Genomic DNA, 19,180 nt, shown 5'->3' on the forward strand with positions numbered 1-19,180 from the left:
ATTCCTGTGTATATGGTTTGTGCAGTTATAGCTGTAGCTATATTTTGGAAAGCAATAAGAACCCTTTTCTACATATGTTTTTTTTTTTTTTTTTTTTTTTTTTTTTTTTTTGCAATGTTGAACTCCACTTTTGGTAAACACTATCTATCATCCAACTGCTTAATGAGCCATTTTGCAGTTTTAGGCCTATTACACACTGGGCGTTTAGTCAAGGTGCATGAGTCTCTGGCACTTAGGGGTGTGTGGAAGTTCCAGGTGCACCATCCAGCCCTGCTGCCGGTAGCTTATAAAACTCTACAAGAAGCTGGGAGCTAGTAGGGCTAGACAGTGCCCTGAGCAGTCCTAACATTTGCAGACTTCGTTATGGGCATTCATCCCTGGACACATACTGTCCTAAATGTTACGACCATTTGATGCACAGTCCAGCTGCAGCAGCTGGCAACCCAAGCAACAGGGTTGGACAGTGCACCTGTGCCTGCTGCCCGCAGCTAAACACAGATCTAGTGATTATAAAGGGGAAGCTCTTAGTCTGAGGATGGTATTGGAATGGCCCCCATCCATGTCTAAAGAATAGGAGCTGATGCGGTTCCACAAAAGTTGCAGAAAAGTCTTGCAATAGCCTGTGGAGTATTGCGTATGTTTTTAAAGAAAGCAGGTCACACTCCAGGTGCCTATAGATCAGGTTTCAGGGCTCCCTTTACGTGACTAGTGACTTCATCTAGTAAACAGACATTTGACCCTTCTTTCTAAGCATTCCGATTGGCCAAGCAATGTAATCGGCTGCCTCAAAAACCAGTAGGGAGGCAGGGAAGCATGCATTTTCTACACTATTTGCACAATAGAGGGCCTTGGCTTTAAGGGTTTTGTCTATCTAAAATAAGGTAAAATGGACAAGACTTGCAAGACTCTGGACATAATGAAATGTAAAATTCCTTCAGACATGGAAAACAAGGAATAGTTGTACTTTTTAACACCATTTATTTTTACGTTTCCTGCCAGCTAGTCCATTATTCAGAGGTGCATTGTATATTGCAAGGTTGTTTATGTGGGTTTTGCTGGACACCATCACAGAGCCTAAAATCATCAGACAGAGGGAGAGCTGGTGTTCCAGCAGTTAACCGCTCTCAGTTCTTGTATAATAAAAAATGAACACTAATGTGCACAAGCCATTAAGTGTTAGAAGGCATCACTAGAAAACCTAATCAAATCTGCCCTTTTTTTTTTTAGAACAGTTTTTCAGTAAGTCTAAGTATTGTGTACATTTTGCCTTTTAAGATCGGGATCGTCACAGTTCAAGACAGGGCTCGCCATGTGCATCTGAACACAGCCTCAGCCCTCCGCAAAGCTCAGGAAAAACCTCATCTGACTCTCACTGCTCTACATCTAAGGTACAGTCTTATCTGAGTTTGTCTTATCAATATGATTGCTCGCTTGCTATGCTGATTGCTCGCTTGCTGTGAACACCGAGGGTTGTTTGTCTGGCATGATCCAGGCCGTTTACCATCTGAACAAGCTGATCAGCCACTAATTTGGGATCCAGCTATCCTTACCTGGTGCTTCCTGAGAGCCACCCATGAGAGAATGACATAATCTTTTCCTTCACAACATATGTGTATGAGGTCTGAGTACCCCATTTTTATGTTGTGATTCAGCCAGAGTGCAGGTTCGGAGGAGCATAGACAGCATCTGATTTTAATACATCCCGGCAGGTATATAGTGCCATTCATCACTGCATAGAATACCACCACCCAGGGTCTCGTCTCCCCCCTGAAGAAGGAGTAATTGTTTAGCTCCGAAACTAGTCGGGTTTTGAGCCTTCACCCTGTACTTGTGTGGTCACTTCCTAAATGCACATGTGATGTATCTTACTTTACTTGCTTTTTATGCATATCTATGAAATTGTAATTTTTCAATAAAATTTATATTTTTTATAAAAATTTTGTGTACATGTGAGTGCCTAAAAAGTCCCACCAATAGGGGAAAACTTCTTCTTGAGTTGTTATAGGGATGTGGCACCACCAATAGCACCCAACACAGGTACCTCTTTTTTGATTGTCTGATCAATAGCGCTCAATCCTCACTGTGGGCCTTTTTATAAACCTAATGATCACAATTTTTATCTCTGAAATATTCTTGGACATGTAATGTGTGTGTGTGTTTTTTTTTTTTTTTTTTTTTTTTTTAAACTCCCATTGACTTTAAAGGGCTTATACAGCTGGATTTATTTTTTTAAATCAAGAAGAATTTATTACGTTTTGTTTGGTTCACAGAACACAGAAATTTAGAAGAATCATACAGAATAGCAGCAAAACAAGTTACATTCCTTGGGTAGAAATCGGAGGCTTCACATATACATCTATATAGCACAGTAAACAATACAATATGTAGGTAGCCACAATGTACACAGTATAAAATTTCGAACTGAAAAACGACCCAAAGAATAACGAGATATGAGCTTGATAATGGACACTAGAATCTCTCACAGGTAGTAAGCTTAACACATTTAAAAATGTATTTCAATGAGACAAACCTAGAGAAGGGATGGAAGAGCAGGCTAGTGAAGGGAACAATAGCCAAGGGGACTAAATGGTTTGGTATTTCTTTGGACAACCCCTATGCTGATACGTATGGTCTTTCTCTCCAAAATGGAGTGCACTGTATTGCTCCATTGTAAAAAGGTGGGAGAACCAGGAGACCGCAAGCACTCTGCGATGAGCTTGCGAGAAAAACTGTAAATGCATGGGCAGAATTTTGGACGAAGGTTGTACTACATCTCCGGAATAATGCTCAGGAGGGCAATCTTGGGTTCAAAAGGCAGTTAAATGAAAACTTGAATAGTTTGAAAGACAGCTAACCAATATCAATATAGTTTAGAGCACCACCAGAGCATATGGATTAATGTGCCATTAGCACTAGAGCACCTCGAGCATCAAGGCGAGTCAGTCATGCCCCAGGAGTAAAGTTTTTGAGTATAGTTTGCCCTGTGTAAAATAAACAGCTGTGTCAGTTTTTGGGAAGGAGAAAAAAACACCGCAGGTATTGGTTTTAGTGCTGCTGTCCACTGGTCATTCTGCTGGATTTTAAGAGCACACAGTATTTATAAATTAGCATGTGAGATGCCACAATTGCATCATTGGGATCCCTTTACAAGTTGACATATTTTTGCAGATTGTCAGCTTAAATGGGTGGACATGAATAGTCCATTCACACAGTGGTGACATCCCTGCGTCAGAGGGGATTTTCTTGCCTCTATCGACATCGAGGATGCTTACCTTCACATTCCAATATGTGGCGGTCACTAGCGCTTCCTCTGCTTTGCTGTGAGAGAGGAGCATTATCAGTTTGTGGCGTTTACCCTTTAGTCTCGCCTCCGTTTCTTGGGTCTTCATGAAAGTGTTGACCCCGAGGCTAGCATTGTTCTGTCAGCGGAGGATCACGTTACTGGGCTACTGGTAGACAACAGGCTTGCCAGTGGCATGCAATGCCAAGACGCTGCAAGCAAAGCAAACAGAATACTGGGATGTATAAAAAAAGGGGATTCACTCCAGAAATAAAGAGATTATTCTCCCACTCTACAAGACTCTGGTCCGGCCACATCTGGAGTATGCTGTCCAGTTCTGGGCACCGGTCCTCAGGAAGGATGTCCTGGAACTGGAGAAAGTCCAGAGAAGGGCAACAAAAATAATTAGGGGAATGGAGGGCATCAGCTATGAGGAAAGACTGCAAGCACTAAACTTATTCTCTCTGGAGAAGAGACGATTGAGGGGGGATATGATATCAATGTACAAATATTGTACTGGCAACCCTAGCATATGGAAAAACCTATTCAGAGAAAGGAAATACAATAAGACACGTGGCCACTCACTAAAACTAGAGGAAAAGCGGTTTACCCTTAAAATACGCAGGGGGTTCTTCACTGTAAGAGCAGTAAGGATGTGGAATTCTCTTCCGCAAACAGTCGTATCAGCAGGGAGCCTTGATAGTTTCAAAAAACTATTAGACGGGCACCTTAAAGACCACAACATACAGGGGTATGCAATGTGTGCGGTTAACAGTAGACACACACACACACACACACACATCATAGGTTGAACTGGATGGACTGATGTCTTTTTTCAACCTCACTATGTAACTTGGATGACCTCCTTCTGCGAGCGGAGTCTGGAGATCACCATATGAACTTTAAGGGAGTTCGGCTGCATTCTGAATGTTCAGAAGTCTGCTCTGGTTCCGTTAAACAAGCTGGACTATCTTGGTCTGACGCTGGATTCAGCCTTGGCCAGAGTGCTCCTTCCTCTGGACAAACTCCAGAAACTGCAGGCTGCAGTTCGTCTCCTGCAGATGGCCATCCCTCCGGACTTGCATGCGGGTGCTGGGCCAAATGGTGTCTACCTTTGAGACGGTTCCATTTGCACAGTTCCATACGAGGTCCCTGCAAAGGGAGATTCTGGGCAAATGGGACAAGAATCCGCAGTCTCTGGACAATCGGATCCGGCTGAGCCGGGGGAACGAAAGGGTCCCTGATATGGTGGCTTTGTTCTCCGGCGCTTTGGCTGGGCAAATCCTTCCTCCCTTTGTATTGGACAGTGGTCACCATGGATGCCAGCCATGCAAAAATTCTGCTCAGGGGGTCTGGACACTGGAAGAGTCCAGATTACCGATCAATGTCCTGGAACTCCGAGCGATCAGACTGGGCCTGGAACATTGTACAAATCGTCTTCAGGGACATCCAGTGTGCATTCAATCAGACCATACCACGACTGTGGGTTATGTCAATCACCAGGGGGGGCACAAAAAGTGTCCTGGTGGCTCTGGAGGTGGGCAGAATGGTTTGTGCCAGCCCTCTCCCCATGCACATTCCGGTGGTGGAAAACTGGCAGGCGGATTACCTCAGTTGGCAGCCGTTGGACCAAGGGGGAGTGGTCCCTTTATCCAGGGGGGTTTCATCAGTTGTCTCTGGTGGGGCATCCCCAAGGTGGATCTGTTGGTGTCTCGGCTCCACAGAAAGGTTTGTGGCACGGACACGGGATCCTCTGGCGGACACCACAGACGCATTGGTGGCCCCGTGGGGTCCGTGTCGTCTTGATTTATGACTTCCCTCCTCTCAAGCTTCTGCCAAGACTTATATGCAGGATCGAGGCAGAAGGGATTCCGGTCATCTTGGGTGGCCCCAGACTGGCCTCGCCGGGCTTTGTACGCCGATCTGGTGTGGCTGGTCGCCGACGTTCCTTGGAAGCTTCCTCTCAGGATCTGCTGTCCCAAGGGCCAATCTTCTATCCTGCCTTACAGTCGCTGGCTTTGACTGCTTGGCTGTTGAATGCCAGGTGCTGAAGAATGGAGGTTTTTCTGAGCTGATGTTAAATGCTAGGAAATCTACTTCAAGGAAGATCTACAATCGTACGTGGAAAGACGTACATCGCGTGGTATGAGTCTCTTGGGGTTTGCTTGGGGGGTTAAGCAGAAACTGGCCTTGAGTACTATCAAGGATCAGGTGTCAGCCTTGGCGGTCTTCTTTCAACGACCCTTGGCCACACACTCCCTGGTGCGTACCTTTTTTCTTCAGGGAGTTCTGCACTTGGCTCCTCCAGTGTGGTCTCCGTTGCCGCCTTGGGACCTCAATTTGGTTGCTCTGTCCTCCAGAAGCCTCCCTTTTTGAGAATCTTCAGGAGGGTCTCAGAAAGTGGCCTTTTTGGTGGCTATCGCTTCTGCGCGCAGAGTGTCTGAATTGGCGGCGTTATCCTGTGGTTCACAGAGATAAGGTGGTTCTTCACCCCTGTCGGTTGTTCCTTCCAAAGGTTGTCTCTGATTTTCCTTTGAATGAAGACATTGTGTTGCCTTCCCTGTGCCCGAGGCCAAAACATCTGAAGGAGATAGTTTTGCATGCCTTGGATGTGGTCCGGGCAATTAGGGTGTACCAGGCAGCTACGTTGTCTTTTAGGAAGTCAGACTCCCTATTTGTGCTTATGGATGGGCCTTGGAAAGGGTTGTCTGCTTCCCCTGCGACCATTTCCAGATGGATCAGATGGTGATTCAGGCCTATTCCATCAAGGGTCAAGTTCTTTGTTTACTCTACTTGGGCGCTCAGTGCCTCCTAGGCTTTGTCATCGGGCATTGGTGACGCAGGTTTACAATGTGGCCACCTAGTCGGTGCACACTTTCACAAAGTTCTATAAAGTGGATGTGTTGGCATCTGTGGATGCTTCTTTTGGCCACATGGTTTTGCAGGCTGCTGTTTAGAGGACCTGGTTCTCTTTGAAGGTGTATTGTTTTTTCATGTGAGCTCCAGTTGTTTTGGTTGAGCTCCTGTTTATCTGGTTGGCTATAGTTTAGCCTTGGGAATTTTTTTCGCTGTTCCCACTCCTCATGTTTAACACTGCTTTAGGATGTCCCAATGGTTTAAGAAGATCAGGAGCTGTGTCCGTCAATGAATGAAAGAGAAAATTTGATTTTTTTTTTTGACTTGCCGTAAAATCTATTTCTCTAAAGTTCATTGACTGACACAGCACCCACCCCGTAGGCGTAGCCAGACTTTTTTTTTAATATGCCTAGTGTCCTGCTCCTGTAGGGGGCAGAATAACCCAATGGTTAAGAAGATCAGGAGCTGTGTCCATTATGGAACATCAGAAAAAATGGATTTTACGGTAAGTGAAAATCCAATATCTTTTTTTTTTTACTATATTGGGCCAGTTTTCCTTTGATGAAAAATCAGGACATATCCCTTACCATTTATCACCAAATGGAGAGCCCACTTTGTCCCGAAAAAAACAAGGTGTAAGCCACCTGGATGCACAAACTAGCTATGATGTACAATTTTACTAACACATGTAGAAATTGCAAAATTGGGCATTTCAATTTGTTTTACCTTTAGGCGCGAAGGGGTAAACGTTTACTTGTGCATTGTCCCCATGCATAGCAAAGGAATAGGTTCACTTAAAGGAGAAGTTTGGGATATTAAAAAAAAAAAAAAAAAAAAATACTATATTCACTTCTATGCTGCAGCATTGGTCTGATGCTGCAGCTTTCCCACATCGGCTCTACGCCCAAGAACGGAGTGGTCGCATGACCTCAGATCATTCAGTTTTTGTTCTGCTTAGTATAGAGAGTAGTAACGGTCAGTCACAGCTTTCTGCTCTGCCCTTCCAGGGCTCACTGGAGCACCAGTCTAGGGAGGGGGGCAGGAGCAGCTGGCTTTGGCTCAGAGCACGAAGGCTGGCCATACACTATACAATTTTCTTATTCAATTTCCTTTAGATTTACCTTAAACTATGTAGTGCAAGGGCCTGCCTGACTGCATACAAATTGAAAGTGTTTAGGTTTGACCCTATATTACATGGTTTTGGTAAATCTAAAGGAAAGTTGAACAAGAAAATTGTATAGTGTATGGCCAGCCTTAGCCAGCTGTCAATCAGGCAGCTGGATGGATTCCGACAATATGGTCAGGATCCTTCCTGAGCCTGGAGCAGCTCTGTGACCTCAGCTGACAGGGAGCTTTAGCCCACTATAAGCTGGCTGTGAGGATCTGCTTTCCCAAGGACCGATCTTCCATCCTGCTTTAGTTGCTGGCTTTGACGCTTGGCTGTTGAACGCCAGTTGCCAAGTTGGTGATTCCTATGTTGTTAAAAGCTAGGAAATCGACTAGGAGATTTACCATGGTACATGGAAGATGTATTCTAAAAAGATAGAGTTCCTGCGAGCTACCTTCTGGTACCAGATTTTTAAAATGCCACAATCACTTCACTTCTCATAAAAAGTGTAATCAACCTAAAATATATAAAATAGTGTTGCGCAGACAAACCACGCCCCTGACAACGTCATTGTTGATTAAACACTGCGTCGGGTGGGCTACGGAACGTGTGACGTCATTGCGCTGGAGGACGCAGCGGCCATCTTCTTGGAAGGAAATAACCTACACTGTTTATACGCTGAAGCCATCCTAATAGAATTAATAGGATCTGGAAGGGTCAACCCTAAGGAGTCCCTATTATTATATGTGCCTGTTTTAATCGTGTATAAGGTGAGCGCCCACTCACAAGGGGGTGCACAGTTGGTTTATGATCTGTGACACTCTAGTCACTCACTTTCTTGGGGAGCACCTACCACCCTCAGGTGGTTTTGAGCACTGTATAGAAGATTCTAACTGCTATTTGCACTGACACACAAAGACTTGGATATATCTATTTTTTGACACTTATTTATTTTTATATTTTTTTTGAATTTATTTATGCTGGACTGTTTTTTGATTCTTTATTACTGTGATTTGCAAATTGGAAACAAGTTTTTTATTGCACAATTATTTGCACTATGCACTTTTATGAGGACTTATGCAACTTCATTGAGAAAATAGCGGGTTTTATTATTATTCTAATTTATTCACCAGTCACTTTATATTTTATATTAATCAGTATTCATACGGTTTGTTTTAAATACCAACGAGGAGTATTGGGGATTCACCTTTTTGCACAAATAGATAGATTTGTTCATTGATAGAAGGAACATGCAATATTTTTAGACATCATATACACATTCTTATCCGAAGATTTTTATTCTGCGCAACACTATTTTATATATTTTACATGGAAGATGTACATTGTGTTGTGTGAGTCTTTTGGGGTTCATCCTCGCTCCTTCTCGGGGTCTTGGATCTTAACCTTCCTTCAACGTGGGGGTTGGACATAAATTGGCCTTGAGTTCCATCAAGGGCCAGGTATCGGCCTTAGCGTTCTTTTTCTGACGACCTTTGGCCACACACTCCTTGGTGCGCGTACCTTTCTTCAGGGTGTCCGACCTTTGGTTCCTCCAGTGTGGGCTCTTTTGCCACCTTGGGATCCTAATTTGGTGCTTTCAACTGTACAGAAGCCTCCCTTTGAAAATATTCAGGAGATTCCCCTGCTTACGCTGTCCCAGAAGGTGGCCTTTTTGGTGGCTATCACCTCTGCGTGCAGGGTGTTCGGAACTGGCGGTGTTCTCTTGCCGTTCACCTTATCTGGTGATTCACAAGGGTAAGGTGGTGCTTTGCCCCTGTCCATCATTCCTTCCTAAGGTGGTCTCTGACTTTCATTTTGAATGAAGTCATTGTGTTGTCTTCCCTGTGTCCCAGGCCTTAACATCCAAAGGGAATTGCCTTGCATGCTTTGGATGTGGTCCTGGTAATTAGGGTGTACCTGGCAGCTACAAAGTTTTTCAGGAAGTCAGGCTCCCTATTTGTGCTCACGGATGGACCTCGCAAAGGGTTGTCTGCGACCATTTCCAGATGGATCAGACAGATGGTGGTTCATGCCTATTCCATCAGGGGTCAGGTTCCTCCTTTCCCTGTCAAGGCGCACTCTACTAGGCCGCTTAGTGCTTCCTGGTCATTAGGCATCAGCGACCCAGGTTTGCAAGGTGGCCACCTGGTCGTCGGTGCACACTTTTACAAAGTTTTACGAAGTGGATCTGTTGGCATCTGTGGATGCTTCCTTTGGCCGCAAGTTTTGCAGGCTGCTGTGTTTTGCAGGGATGCTGTTTAAGAGAACCTGATCCTCTTTGACGGTGTATTGTTTTTTTTTTTTTTTTTTTTTTTCTTTTTTCCAGGTGGTCTTCAGTTTTGGTTGAGCCCCTATTGCCTGGTTGGCTTATGTTTAGTAATTTTTTTGTTGTTTCCCACCCCTTCATGTTTAACACTGCTTTGAGACGTCCCAATGATCAAGAATGACAGGAGCTGTGGTTCCGGCAATGAAGGAAACAGAAAATGGTATTTTTGACTTACTGTAAAATCCATTTCTCTGATGATCATTGACGGACACAGCACCCACCCCTGTGTGGAGTTATAATTCTGACACTGCTTGTAACAAAACTGAGTGACTATAGCAATGAGAGGGAGTATACCCCCTGGGACTTCCCATGGGTGTAGCCAGAAGTTTTTTTTTTCTACCTAGTGTCCTACTCCTGTAGTGGGCAGTATAACCCAATGGTCAAGAATGACAGGAGCTGTGTCCGTCAATGAACATCGGAGAAATGGATTTTACGGTAGGTCAAAAATCCTATTTGCTACGCAGGAAGCATACTATGATGTGCTGTAAGAATTTCATATTTTCTGCTTCAGGACCCTAGATATTTGCAAAGGACAATTGTAGGGGAAGTAATAGACTCCTAGGTTTTAAGAAATGGAAAATAACGGTGTTTGGATACTGAGCTACCTGGTATGTTTTCACAATGGATAGATAAATGGCAGTTGCAACAATGGGCCTCGGTCTTTACAGATACAGGACAAAATTTTGGGGACTAATCAGAATGCTGCTGTCCATCTGCTAGTGCATTTCAGAAATTAAAAAGGATCCCATTGGTTACTGTGAGTAACACACTTGAATTTCCTCCAGTTTTCTAATTTGCTTCCCAAGATACAGAATCCATTTACGTACATTTTCTGCCAACAGTCAGAATATAGGAGTAAACGGACAATATTAAATGCAGATAATCGTGTATAAAAAGTCCTATTTTTATTTAATTTTGCCAAATTGTTTATCTTGCAGAATGAAAGATTGAAGCATATTTCTGCAGAACAGAAGAGGAGATTTAATATAAAGATTGCCTTCAACACACTGCACAGTTTTGTTTCCTCAAGCTCCAAGCCGGTACTTGATCAGCTACTTTCAAAATTATTGTGCCTTGTTGGAGAATGTATTCTGTACTATTGACTACAGTGAGCGTAGTGCTTTGGTTCCTTTTTATGGATATTATTGTCACGTTTTCCTGGTCTGCCAGTACTTAACATATTGGTCATAACGATATGGAAAACCGTATGATCATCTAAAGATTTTTCTTTCTGAACTATTATTTGGCAAATGTCATTGAATAGAGACATAAGCTGTAGATAGCTCTTGCCTCCCTACAGAATATTTGGGCAGCTTTGTCCCAGTGCAGCTAATGATTTTTTTACCTAGCTTTGTTAAACCGCTATTCTGTTTGGTTAATCCAAACATAACAGCATTATTTGTATCTTAATTTAGTCAAATGGAAACCTTTTTACTGCTTTCACAATGTCTGGATTATCACCGCTGCATTGCACAGCCGAATTATTGGCTATTTGCCTCCTTTGCAAAGGTAGAATACTACGTGCTGTGCTGATGGATTCCAGTACGCGATTCAGTGGGGCTGATTTTCGAAAGGTGGAGCAAAAGTAGAAAAGGGTTGCCACGTGGACAATTTCATTTTTGCTCTAACAAATGAGCAGTATGGGTGATATTGGTAAATCTGATACTGCTGTCTTTTTTCATGTTGTGTGCCGGAGCTTCCTAATAGTGCAATTATGTTTTTGTTGCCTAACCCAGATCAGCCATGCGATCACACTACAGAAGACCGTAGAGTACATTGCCAAACTGCAGCAGGAGAGGGCCAATGTGTTGGAAGAGACCAGACGACTCAGGGAAGAAGTAGAAGAGTTGAACATTGCCATCAAGTATGGATTACCTTTTTGTCCCAAGCGCTTTATTGTGAATTGATGTATTTTACTTTGCCCAGTACATTTTTATAAATGAGAAAAATATATTTTTCAGTTCCTGTCAGCAGCAACTTCCAGCCACTGGTGTACCCATAGCTCCACAAAGAACAAACCATATGAGGGATCTGTTTGAGAAGTATGTGCAGAGAAGAACGATTCAAAATTGGAAGTTCTGGATTGTATCCCTTTTTGTTGTTCTTGTACTGTTCACAAATCATTTATGGCATGTGGGTTTTTTCACGTTTTTGTGTGTACACAATTGTATATGTCGATATATAGATGTACTGCATACAGTGTATGTATATATGTGTATATATATGTGTGTATGTATCTATGTGTGTATATATATATATATATATATATATATATAATATTATTTATATAATGCATATACACGCATGTTTGCCAGACAATCTCCTTAAGCAATCTCATTTTCAAATGGTTTCTCTCTGTAATGGAGTTGTATGGAGCCATACAGAAGGGGAACTTCACTTCCAGTTGTTTGGTTATTTTAATTTGAGGGTTTTTTTTTTTTCAGCCATGCAATTAAGATTAGGCTCTTTTTCATATATTTACCTGGGTTAGAGTGCAGCCTGCCATCTGACTATACATATTAAATATTTAATATTTGGTTTCCTAAAAACTGTTCTTATTTAGTTTGCCTGCAGAGATCTGACCACTGGAGTCCAGTGTTGAAGACAAAGTCTCATTGTAGCCACCTGTCATAGCCATTATGAGGGTTTCACGTGATGTTTGCTTTTTGTAGTGTTATATTATGGAGTGTGCAGCAAGTGAGTGTTTTGAGACTGGGGAAGGTGGGGCAGATCTAGGAACTGCAGTTGTGCAATCTTGATACCAAAGTCTCCCAAAGTCTCCCAAGTTGTATCAGTGGGTGACTTAAACAAAACCTGAAGTACCTAGTTAATTTACCCCAGTAGATGTGCCCATTCTACCCAACCTTGGTTTCACCCAGTCTATATTAAACTTGGATTTGGTGCCAGCCAGTGAAGGAAACCTATCCATTGTACTGACCTGTAGTCAGTGTTAATTTTGGCATCACATTTTTATTTTGTTTTAGTTTTGACTAAAATGCTATTTTAGTTTTAGTCCCATTTTAGTCATCTGCAATGGTTTTATTTTTAGTCATAGTCTGACTAAAATGGCATTTTAGTTTTAGTCCCATTTTAGTAATTTAGTTGTATTTTTTAGTCAACTAAAATCTCCAGTACATTTTAACTGAATAAAAATTCTATAGAATTTCCAAACTCCTATGCCTCTTGAGTAAAGAATCGAATGTTATTTATGGTATTAAGATTTAAACAAACTTAGATTTAGCCATTCTGGACGATCTGAGGAGGCCTGTAATTCTGCATAGTGTCTGGATGGTGGTCTTTCTGAGGAGACCTGAAACGCTGCTCAGTGCTGTGGATGGTGGTCTGTTTGAGGAGGCCTGTAATGCTGCACAGTGCTCTGGACACTGACTGTAATGCTACAGTGCTCTGGATGGTGGCATGAGAGGCCTGTAATGCTTCACAGGGCTCTGAATGGTGGTCTGAGGGGAGGCCTGTAATACACAGTGCTCTGTGATGGTGGTCTAACTCTGAGAGGCCTTTTATGCTGCACAGTGCTGGATGGTGGTCTCGGGTCTGAGGGATGGCCTGTAATGCACAGTCCTCTGGATGCCGGTGGTCAGAGGAGGCCTGTAATGCACACACAGTGCTCTGGATGGATGGTGGTCTGAGGGGAGGCCTCAGGCCTGTAATTGTAATGTATAGAAACATAGAATGTGTCAGCAGATAAGAACCATGTAGCCCATCTAGTCTGCCCAATATATCTGAATCCTATGAATATTCCCTGGCCCTATCTTATATGAAGGATAGCCTTATGCCTATCCCATGCATGTTTAAACTCCTTCACTGTATTTGCAGCTACCACTTCTGCAGAAAGGTTATTCCATGCATCCACTACTCTCTCAGTAAAGTAATACTTCCTCATATTACTTTTAATCCTTTGCCCCTCTAATTTAAAACTGTGTCCTCTTGTGGTAGTTTTTCTTCTTTTAAATATGCTCTCCTCCTTTACCGAGTTGATTCCCTTTATGTATTTAAAAATTTCTATCATATCCCCTCTGTCTCTTCTTTCTTCCAAGCTATACATGTTAAGGTCCTTTAACCTTTCCTGGTAAGTTTTTTCCTGTAATCCATGTACTAGTTTAGTAGCTCTTCTCTGAACTCTCTCTAGAGTATCTATATCCTTCTGGAGATATGGCCTCCAGTACTGCGCACAATACTCCAAGTGAGGTCTCACCAGTGTTCTGTACAGCGGCATAAGCACTTCTCTTTCTACTGCTTATACCTCTCCCTATACATCCAAGCATTCTGCTGGCATTTCATGCTGCTCTATTACATTGTCTTCCCACCTTTAAGTCTTCTGAAATAATTACTCCTAAATCCCTTTCCTCAGATACTGAGGTCAGGACTGTGTCAAATACTATGCCCTTGGGTTTTTACGCCCCAGGTGCATTATCTTGCACTTATCCACATTAAATTTCAGTTGCCAGAGTTCTGACCATTCTTCTAATTTTCCTAAAATCCTTTTCCATTTGGTGTTTCCCTCCAGGAAAATCGACCCTGTTGCATATCTTTGTGTCATCAGCAAAAAGACAAACCTTACCATCGAGGCCTTTTGCAATATCACTTATGAAGATATTAAACAAAATTGGTCCCAGTACAGATCCCTGAGGTACCCCACTGGTAACATGACCTTGTTCTGAATGTTCTCCATTGACTACAACCCTCTGTTGTCTGTCACTCAGCCACTGCCTAATCCACTCAACAATATGGGAGTCCATGCTCAATGACTGCAGTTTATTGAGTCTTCTATGTGGGACAGTGTCAAAAGCCTTACTAAAATCTAGATATTCACACTCACAGTGGGTGCTCTCTGGACGGTCATTGTCATAAGTCCGGACTCTGGGTGTGGGACTCTCGTCTGGACTCAGGAGGCCTGTCATGCACAGTGCTGCTCTGGATGGTCGTTTTAGGACTCAGAGACCTGTACTGCAGTCTGCACAGCCGCTTGCTTTCTGGGAGCAGAAGCAGCTAGAGCTCCGTGGAAACCGGAAGTTAGTTCACGCAGGTAAATGTCCCTGCCTCACATTTTCGGTTTGTTAGTGAACGAAAACTGAATTGATTTTCGTCATGGTTTTCATCAGTGGACGAAAATGTGTTGTACTTTTTTGTTTACTTTTCATCACTGTAAAAATGCCGCTGATGAAAATTTTGATGGAAAACATTTCAGAAAAGGATAAGTGGTTCAGCCAAGAAAGTCCTCTATGTATGGAAAAACTGCACCAAAGTGGTGAACCAAAAAGCGTCCTGTGTAGTACTACATGTTCAGCTATATTCAAAGAAAAAGCCAAACGATGGGCCTTACTTCAGACTAACATTGTAGGCCCGGTGGAGAGGTCAAGCAGGACTACACCCACTCTGCTCTTTTAGAGAAATATCAAATGTAGCTGTGGCCATAGGGAGCACAAAAGGGGAAGCATTATTATTAATATACTGTGTGTATATATATATATATATATATGTATGTGTGTGTGTGTTTATATATATATATATTTTTTTTTTTTTTAAAGGGGCAGTAATTGCAGTGATCTCTAGCAGTCTCATGTAATGTCTGGTTTTTGACTGTCTCCTAAAGTGTATTCCAGTTTCCCAACAACTTTTATAGAATATTTTTAAACTTCTACCATCTCCTGTAGCATGTCTGCCATTAATGACCATTTCTTGTATCACGCCTGTATTGCCTGACTATCTCCTGTTGCATGTCTGTCAGCAGATGGATATTATGTGCAGCTTTTAGGCTTCATTCACATATAGGTCTCGGATCGTGGGCGGAATTGCCGCGATTGTACCTGCGATCCCTAACCATTGCAAGTCGCGGGACGCCTGTGCGATTCCCGTGACTTGCAATGGCATCCCAAATGTGGCGCGATTTTGCCGCAATTGTCTCCCCACGAATTGCAGTAAAATCACGCAAACAGAATCTCGGGATGCCTGTAACCCAAAAGTAGAATTGCAATAGTTTAGGATCATGGGCAGAATCGATGCAATTCTGCCCACGATCCGAGACGCCTATATGTGAATAGAGTCTTAGTGATGTCAGGAGCTACACTTGTTGGTTTACCACCACTGCAATGAGCACTGTAGCTGTGTTTTGAAAGATGTAAACATTAAGCATCCAAGCCTAACACAGGATCATGCCAACTTGATGCTTGGACTGATATGGGAAATAGATTTTAAATAGCAATTTTATCTGATGTGTTCTTGTTTGAATACTCAGACTCTTTTAAGCCCAATAGCTTATTTTTCTTCTTCTTCTGTTTTTAATATGACTCTATTGCTAGTGTCTGATATCATGTACACTGTGGTTCCTACCACAAACCCCTACACTACTACAGTGTTTTGTAGTGATGTAGATGTCATGGAAGGAACAACAGCCTCCAGCAGGGAACAAAGAAAATTAATTCGCTATTGCACTGACTAAAACCCAACCGTCATTGAACAGGGCACATAAGAGGGCCAAGAGAGTGGTAGGGAACACCAGGTGAAGTAGATGCAGCTCCTCTCAGATTAGGTCTTGAGATCCTAATGAACATATAAAAAAAAAACACAAGAGGCTGCCTCTATCTAGGTTTAGTGATTTAATATAGTATAAAAAACAATAAAAATGCACTCACTAGTTAAGCGCATCAAGGTTTGTCATAAACCCATATAGACCTCCATAGGATCACAGTGAGGCTGCAGAGCTGCACAGGTATGTGGCTAGTTGAAGCAGAGTTATTGATGGAAGTACAGTTGTCAGGCTTCAGGTTGGAACATCAGCAACAGCAGCTTCCAGAAGTCGCAAGATGGCTGTGGTTTCAAACAGCAATTCTTTTGGCTGGGTGATGATGACAAGAAGGGGAGAGGCTGTGGCTACATGTTTCAGGGCAGACCGGAGCGCCCCTATCAAACCATAGGAACTGTGGTTTGATAAAGCTAGCGCTCCTGTCTGCCCTAAAACCTGTAGCCATATCCCCTCCACTTCCTGTCTTCATTACCCAGCCAAGAGAATTGCTGTTTGGAGCCACAGCCATCTTGCTACTTCTGGAAGCTGCTGAAGTTCCAACCTGAAGCCTGACAACTGTACTTCCTCAAGAATTCTGCTTCAACTAACCACATGCCTGCAGAACTCTTTAGCCTCATGGTGATCCAAGAGTCCTACATGGGCTTATGACAAGCCTTGATCATCCACTTTTAACTAGTGTGGGCATTTTTATTATACTTGTTATACACCTAGAGGCTCCCTCTTGTTTGTTTGTTTTTTTTGTTTTTGTTTTTGTTTTTATATCCAGCAGGGAACATGCTATCCATAACACCTGGAATGATCCAGTAGTCGGCCAGGTAAGTATACAACTTATTTTTTACAAGGGGCAGCTGCTAGAGATTTTGGATACTAGGGAGAGGGTTGCTTTAAATATATTTGATCCTATTTCACAATCGTTATTGTCCAATTTGTCATCTTCATTGTGGTATGTTGCAAAAATCTTTTTGTTACCTATATTAATGTAAGCACTGCAGCCCCAGTGAACAGTTGCTGGCTGTGTTAGTGGATATTTCTATCTACCCTTTTCCTTAACTCTGTGCATTCAGTTCAGCATCATTATAAAGCCCTTGTTTGACTCTTTCAATGATATGGTATCTACAGCTAGCATAGAAGAATTATACAGCACTACTCTAGAATGGCTGGAACATCATTGCTCTCTTCCTGCATTGAGGCCCAGTAAGTACATTCCCCCCCCCCCCTTTTTTTTTTTTTTTTTTTTATGTGCCATCAATTGCTCAGTTTAAGTTAAGTTTATTGGCTTTAACATTTTTATTTATTTTAATTTTCCCTCTAGCGGTGCTAAGTACACTGCGTCAGCTGAGCACAACGACCTCCATCTTGACTGATCCTTCAAGCCTGCCTGAGCAAGCCAAGCAGGCTGTCAGTAAGAACAGTAATGGTGCTGGTGGTACATAAATAGTATATGCACTTACTCTTAGAGAGAAGAGCTTGTGCTGTTACCTTTCAGTGCTCTCTGTGAGCTGCATTTCAACACTCCACCTGTGCATCTGTGCTGCTGCATTTGGTAACTGGCCATCCAATGCATCCTTGGCTTTCAGGGACAACCCCTATCTCAGCGGATCTGCAAGGTGTCACTTCTATGAAGGGCAGGAACAGCTGAAGAATTCCTGTTCTTGGAGCCTCAACAAGAGCATTAAAATGATCCAGTGATTCAGTGAGGGGGGAAAAAAACGTTAAAGGGAATACAGTTATGTGATGTCATCCTTTGATTAATATTTTCAATGAATCTCTGCAGCCTTCATTTTATGTGTTTTTTTTTTTTTAACCTTTTTCACTTAGAGGACCTCACAATTGCCTTCTACCCGTTACTAAAGGTAATTTATGTATATCAAAAAGCTGAAAATTGCTCAGTAGAATGATAATTGAGCCATGCCCTCAATCATTTAACCTTCACATTATTGGACTCAGGTTTCTGCTCTTTTATGTTCCAAAGGAGATTCTGGTAACAATGCTGCATTGAGATCTCATACCAGAAATTGCGTACAATTTCTCCTACAGTCAGCATTATAAGCTCCTAATTGTTGTTTGTTACTTGTAACGGCATGTGCAGAATTCTCTAATATTCTGCCTTTGCTTATCTGACACCAGTCTCTAAACAATGTAGACATATTTTTTTTATTTCTCAGAATGAAAAGTCATGACACGCTGTGTAGAGACCTATTAAGCAAGCTATTTAGCAATTTTGAAACCGTACTGCTGCATTTCTCTGGAAAAAAGTTAAGCTGCTTTGACTTAAGAAAATGTTTAAAGAATAAAACAGGGTATAGCACATGTCACATTGGATGCCCCTGATGAATTCCTTGCTGGGAATTTCGATGGCAAAGGCTTATTCTCAGTGGATGTAGCCGCGGGATCTAGTAAAACTACCTCCTGTGCTGGGCTTTAAAGGGTTGTATGGGCTTTTAAGTTAAAATTATGGAAACTGATAGAAAATAATGCTGTATTTTATACTAGGGAAGTACTGGCAAATGCGGCAAAAGTTGAATATTTCCATCCAAAATAGTGTTGCATTGGATTCAAGCTCTAATGTAGCATGCTGTAGAGAGTTGATGCCACTTATAAGCCTTGAATGGGTTGGAGAAAAAAGTCACACCCAATCCTCAATTATTACCATTGGAGTAAATCTAGAAATGGAGGAAGGGGGTGGAGTTGTGACACCTATATGTAGACCTAAAGATGTCCAGAATGGTGGAAGCATCAAACCTGCTCTGGTGGCCAATTGTGCTCCAGAAGCTGCAAAGAACAGCTGAAGTGTTGCATGTGATTTTATACATCCTATCCCGAATAGGTTTGCCATGTCCTGGCAAGTATTCTTTAAATTTAGGCATTTTTGCATCTGGTCTTAATACTGATTATGAAATCCTATTCAATTTGAGTTTCAGTTCCTACCAAGGTTTTGTAAGTCTTGCATCCTGGTGAGTGCACATCACAGAATGTTTCATATAAATTTTGTTCAGTGTTCCCTGTAAACTGTGCTATTTTTTTAGTGAGCATGATTTCTTCCAGATGGAAAATCAAAACGCTCATCTG

General features: G+C 42.4%; 1 protein-coding gene across 2 annotated transcripts in view; it reads left to right on the forward strand.

The window, feature by feature from the left end:
- MLXIP (MLX interacting protein) overlaps window positions 1–18,265 on the forward strand; it is a 183,182-nt gene extending 164,917 nt beyond the window's left edge. For both annotated transcript variants that reach the window (XM_082251487.1, XM_082251488.1), the window contains 6 exons: window positions 1,276–1,388; window positions 10,509–10,610; window positions 11,307–11,434; window positions 11,532–11,655; window positions 17,176–17,305; window positions 17,424–18,265. In XM_082251487.1, coding sequence (XP_082107613.1) covers window positions 1,276–1,388; window positions 10,509–10,610; window positions 11,307–11,434; window positions 11,532–11,655; window positions 17,176–17,305; window positions 17,424–17,545 — 719 coding nt within the window. In that variant the 3' untranslated portion in view covers window positions 17,546–18,265. The remainder of the gene's footprint in view (window positions 1–1,275; window positions 1,389–10,508; window positions 10,611–11,306; window positions 11,435–11,531; window positions 11,656–17,175; window positions 17,306–17,423) is intronic.
- The last annotated feature ends 915 nt before the right edge of the window (window positions 18,266–19,180 follow it).

The sequence above is a fragment of the Pelophylax lessonae genome, assembly GCF_965119305.1.
Source record: "Pelophylax lessonae genome assembly, chromosome: 1".
Lineage (NCBI taxonomy): Eukaryota > Metazoa > Chordata > Amphibia > Anura > Ranidae > Pelophylax > Pelophylax lessonae.